Genomic DNA, 6000 nt, shown 5'->3' with positions numbered 1-6000 from the left:
AGGTGTAGAAACTGTTCTCAGAAAGGTTCCTCACACTACATTAGAATAGCCAAATCCTGTGACTTTTTAAAATTTTGTGTTTCTTTACAGAATTATAAGAAAACCTGCCATTTCCCTTCAATGAAAATTCTATAGGAGGAGAGAGGACACTAGACCCCAGATCACTGACTTTAGTTCCATGAGCTCCATCTTCCCTTTGGGATGGTGCACTTGTTGGTGCTACCACCACCACACTGGCCTGTGGGGTTTGCTCCTCTGGTGCTCTGAAGGAAGGCTGGACCTTCCCCTTTTCAAAATCTCTATTAAAAGTGTAGAGATATCCAAAGCCAGCATCTGAGCATTACTGAAAGGTCAATACCACGAAAGTGAAACATTGATCTGGCAGAGTGGAAGGTAGTTTGCAAATCTCCAGTAAGAGAAAAGGATGTTAGCTAAGACAGTAATAGTGGGGATGGAGAGAAGGATATTCAAGAGATGTTGCTGAAATAGAAACAGCAACCATGGACTCCCTTTAAGGGAAAAACTAATTCTTGCAAGCTCCTAGAGTTGACAAATTATTTTTATTGAAAGGTTTATTAAATATGCACAAACAAAACTAGGTACAAAAGCTCTGTACAACCATAAAACAAAAAGATAAATAACACTATGAAGTGAATATAATTCAAATAAACATTTTAATATAGCAGATGATGTCTAGCTGAATCTAAATTGCCTCTTGTTATGTGAATTGGTCCTGACACATCCCATGGCACAGTTTCTTTTGAATGTGGTATTGCTACCAGGGTGCTGAGCAAGTTGTACACTGCAGAAGGTGCCTATCTAAGGGGAACAAGTAGAAGGTGAGATCCTGCTGGAGGAACTCACCGAGCCATGCAGCCTAGCAAGGTATTGTATCTACCCAGATGTTTCTAAATCATCCACTTTGAAGGGATGCTTTTTTCTAATTTGCACAAAGGTACCCTGTGTCCTAGCAGTGGCTCTGCCATGTACCCTATGATGACACATTTCTCCTGGTACTTTTCTTTAAACTACTTTGAACTCTTTATTCATGAAAAGCATTAAGTCACTAGCCTTTCACTTGCTGGTTTCTACTTACCAGGTTTCCTCTACTCTTTTCTCATTAGCCCAAGAAAATTAAAGTAATAATATTTGGTGTCATAGCAATCAGAAACATAAAGGCAAATTCGAACCTGAGATCCAGTGGTAGTATACCATTTTCAGGTGATCACCTAGATGATACAAAATATGCTTATATTAATTTTTTAAGTCAAGGAAATATAAGACACAAAACTTAAAAAATAAAATTATCCTAAAGAATTCATAGACTCGTCTGCTCTCCCTCAGAGTGAGAAACACAGCTTTTCAGGACTGAATTGATGTAAGAAGTTAGGGAAAAACTTGGTATGATAACTCCCAGGTATCTGGCCTGAAGAATTGAGTGTTGGTGTTTCCATTCTCTGAAATCAGGAGTACAAAAAAAAGAAGAGTTCAGGGTGAAAGATGACTCAGTTTCCTGCAATTTAAGTTTGCTGCAGAGCACTTCCTTTCATAGACGGAGCAGGAGATGCAAAGTTGGTAGTCAATAATATCTGGTTAAAACTGAGAGAGCAGATGTGTTCATTCAGGGACAGCAGTAGAATAAGAAGACAGCATGGCCAAGGCAAAATAGCTGTGGCGGAACACAGTTCCTGGAGAGTAGCAGGTAACAAATGAGGGGAAAGGTAAGAGAAAGCCAAGAGAGAAGCAAAATGGTCAATAGGTCAGATGCTGTTAAATGTCAACTTGGGGAAGAGCTGATTGTCTTTGGTAATTAGGAAGTTTTGACCACCATCAGAGCAATTTCAGTGGTATATGAAGGCAAGTGAGGAAATGCAGCTAGAGTGTTCTGCTTTGAGGTGAAAAAGTAGCTAGAGGGAACTGTAGGGATGAAGAATAGAAAAAAATATAAGATTTGCCTTGATGACCAGTGGCACCAGGTGGGGTGGGGGAGAACAATCAACAGATAGCTTAAAAATAAAAATCCTACGGGGAGTAGGGAGGAGTTCAGATTACCCGTCAAAAGAAAACAAAGAGATTTCTAGGGAGCTGGGAGAAAGGAGGTGGGTGGAGTTACAGACAATGGGTGGGGAATTGAGGGGGCTCACATTTTACAACAAAGGTCCCAATTTTCTCTGCAGAATAAAAGTCAGGTCCTCTGCAGAGACAGAGAAGGGAGGAATTGGGGCAAATGACTTCGGAAGAGTGCTCTACGTTTATGAGAAGAAAAATGTAAGAAGGATTACTGAGAGGCACTGAGGACGCATCTGAGGGTATTGACCATCAATTTAATGTGGCGCCAACCTCAGGATTATGTGACTTTCCCCGTCCAATTCTAACCTGCCGACTGCATGGCGCAGAAAACGCATATGAAAGTTTTTCTTTTTAAAGCCCTATCCCCAACGGCCTAGACGTAGGAACACGAAAGTCTGTGCCCGAGTCCTGAGTGAGTGATTCACGCGTTTATGGAAAGCACCCGAAGGGCCAGCTTGTTTGTCTTCTAAGACGTGTTGTTTTGTAGCTTGGGCATTCAGAGGCCTTTACGGAAATCGAGCCATTTTTAAAAGGAAGGGGGTGCGGAACCGTGTCCAACTTCCCTTTTCTCCAGATCCACCCGAGGGAGCGCGGGAAGCTGCTCCGGGACCGGTCTCCATACCTCGCGGGGAAGGAGGGAGCCCGCCCGGGCGGTGCCAGGCGGAAGCGCCTCTGCCATTGGCCCAGCAGCGGCTCTACCTGAGCGGAGCCTCTGGGCCAGGAGCTCAAAGTCCGCCGCGCGGGGCCGAGGCGGCGGCGGTCGGCAGCGCAGGTGGGCGCGCTCGGCCAGTCAAGATGCCCCTAGGGCTTCGGGGAAAGAAGAAAGCCAAGTCTAAGGAGGCCGCCCGGCTGGTGGAGGGCGAACCGGCGGGGGCCGGCAGCCGCAGCCTCCCGGCCCAGGCTCCCAGACACAAGCTGGTTTTCCACACGCAGCTGGCGCACGGCAGCGCTACGGGCACAGTGGAGGATTTCTCCAGCATCCAGGAGCTCTACGCCAAGATCGCGGGCGCGTTTGAGATCTCGCCGTCGGAGGTAAGGGGTCAGGTGCACAGCCTGCCGCTCCCTCTCCCAGCCTCTCCCATCTGCCGCTAGATTAAATGGGCCCGGGCAGGTCGAGCGGCTCTTCCCTGAGCCCGAAATTGGATGCCGGGAGCCCCCCAGGGGTGAATGAGTGAGATTTTAGTGGGAAGGGAAAAGCTAAGTCCCTGGACCAGAGGGAGAAAGGCACCCCCCCCCCCCCACCTTTGGAGATGGGGCTTCCAGGAAACCGGGAGTGACCTTTCTTCCTCTTGCAAATGAGTTTGCCCTGGCAGGCTGGGATTCTCCGGTTCCGGGCACCTTCCCAGAGTCCCGATCTGGCTGAGCAAACTAACACCCTCCCTTTCTCCCCACTCCCATCTGGACTTTACTCAACTGCTTCTTCTGCAGTGTTAAGAGAACAGATCTGGACGTCTCTCCTTAACAAAACAAAACAAAACAAAACAAAAAATATTGAAGTGCCTTCCAGGTGATACCGAGGCCCAAGTTGCCTCTCCTCAACACCAGAAACCATTTGGTGTAAGACATTTATAAATCCACAAGTGGATAACTTAGAGAATCATTCTTAACTACCTAGGACTAGTTAAAATTTTCAAAGAGGAAATCAGCTGTAAATTTTACCTCTTATCCTTAAAAGGGGACTGAAATTTGCTTTAATTAGGTCGATTTGCCTGCGTGCCTGGAACTGGAGTTCGGGGTAGGAGTGATCTTGAGATCACTAGTTTATGCTTCCTCATTGTGTCCACTTTATTTATATATACCCCGGTGAACTGCAAATGTAGGTATGAGAAGTCAGTCCAAGAATGTATTTTGCTCACGTTCCTAAGAAAAGCCCAAGGTTTTGTTGTCCGGGACTGTAAAGAGTGAAGAAATCTACCTTAGAATGACATTTGGATTACTGTTCTTTAATAGTGTTTATCAGGTTTGTTCAAGTGAAATTGAGGTCAAGGCAAAACTCCACCAAGAGATGGAAGAGAGCTTGAAGTCTAACACATTGTTCTTTCAGGGTTCCCAGACACTAAGGGGCAAATCACAAACCCATTTTGTGAATTATTTATAGTTATGTGTTGTAGTAAATCATCATCATCATCATCATCATCATCATCATAATAACTCTTTCTGTTTGTAAAGGACTTTTCAAAAAGCACTTTCACAGAAATAGTTTCCTTTGGTCTTCTCTTGGGTAGGTAGGTGGGCATGTAGATCATTACGTACCTGAGGACAGGGTGTAGAGACTGATAAACTTTGTGGATCCAGGTTCCACTGCTTACTAGCTGTATGGCCTTGGACAAGTTTCTTAACTTCTCTCAGTCTTAGCCATCTATAAAATGGAGGCAAAATATTTGTGTTGAGGTGGTTATTGTAAAAACTGTAGTTCACATATTAACCTAGTGGATTGTGTGGTATGTGGTCAGTGCTTAGTAATTGAAACTAACATTATTAATACCTACCTGTCAAATGAGGAGCCAAAGGTGCAAAATGATTGGGCCTTAGCCAAACTCACCTAGCTGGGAAGAAAAAAACGGGCCTGTTACTTAAACTTGTATTTTCTGGTTTCTAAGCCCCAGTGACCTTATTAGCATACTTAACCGACAACTTTAAAAATCTCTCCTGTAACCAAGGACTTTGGTTTTAGTTTCTTTGCATCAACAATCTTCCTCATCATACCATCTAACATTATTCTCTCCTCAGGAAGCATGATTTTATTTAATCCATTTAATATCCAAGAAATAGGTATTATTATTATTAATATCCTGTTTTACAGCGAGGAAGCTGAGGCTTTGAGGTTCAGAATTTTTTCAGAATTATACATGGTATGGGGCAGGGCCACTGGATTCAAACCTAGGTTTTTTTTTCTGATTCCAGACTCCATGTAGTTATATTACTATATTGTTTCTAAGTTTTTAGAATCTCAAATATGATTATGAGTGAGTATATATACATATATGTTTAGGTATATAACAAGCATTAATGCAAGTTTTCCATCTGAATTAAAAATCCAGTTAATAAATATATCCAGGCTAAAGAATTAGTCACTGTATCATAGTATAGTACATCACAAGTAACTCACTAATTTTGAAACAGAAGTAACTTATTAAAATAAAATGCACACAAGTGAGGTCCCATTTCCTATCCCATTCCTCCCTTCAAGGGGAATAGTGATGTAAGTAAATTTTGAGATATCAGTGGTATTAAAACAAAGTCTTTCCCCCCCTCCTCTTTAATAGGATTGAATACACAACTCATGAGTAGTCTTATCTTTTCTCTGGAGAGGTGGCTATAAGGATATGAATAGTGCTGTATGAAGAGCTTTACTGAGGAAAAAGCAGAAAGATTTGACCTATGTCAGAGAAGAACAAATTCAACCACATTTACTTGGTGCCTATAATGCGTCTGTGACTGTGCTAGGCATGTAAACGTACAATGTGGCCATTCAGTCCTCACCATCTCACTGAGGCAAACATTGTTTCCATTTTGCAGTTGGGCTAAATGAGGCTCTGAAAAGTTAAGGAATGTGCCCAGAATCACTTAGCTGGTACATGGCCAAGTCAGGATTCGAACTTGGTTTCCTGGTTCCAAGTTCATTACATAGCAGCTGTGAGATTCTTGGTAACAGCATTCAGATTCTAAGTACAAACCCAGAAAAACTTTTTTTTTTTTAAACAACTAGTCTTTTCAATTAGTCACAGACTTAACTTCAAAAATGTTGCCTCAAAAAAATGGTTTGAGAAACTGACAGTTGTGTTTTGCAGCTATTTCATGGTCCCTGAAGGAGAAAGCTAAGGAAGCCTATGAATCGCTTAAGATTTGTTACCGAGGCGAGGTGCAGTCTACCGTGATCAAGACCTTGGCCAGTTATGCAAAACCTCCTTATATCCAGTGTTGTTTTCA

General features: G+C 43.0%; 1 protein-coding gene across 1 annotated transcript in view; it reads left to right on the top strand.

Annotated features, from left to right (window-relative positions):
- The first annotated feature begins 2705 nt into the window (after positions 1 to 2705).
- GIPC2 (GIPC PDZ domain containing family member 2) overlaps positions 2706 to 6000 on the top strand; it is a 75316-nt gene continuing 72021 nt past the window's right edge. The window contains exon 1 of the mRNA XM_037826838.1: positions 2706 to 3102. Within this exon, the coding sequence (XP_037682766.1) occupies positions 2866 to 3102 (237 nt within the window). The 5' untranslated portion in view covers positions 2706 to 2865. The remainder of the gene's footprint in view (positions 3103 to 6000) is intronic.

The sequence above is a fragment of the Choloepus didactylus genome, chromosome 2, assembly GCF_015220235.1.
Source record: "Choloepus didactylus isolate mChoDid1 chromosome 2, mChoDid1.pri, whole genome shotgun sequence".
Lineage (NCBI taxonomy): Eukaryota > Metazoa > Chordata > Mammalia > Pilosa > Megalonychidae > Choloepus > Choloepus didactylus.
This window is presented reverse-complemented; position numbering and strand designations above follow the sequence as displayed.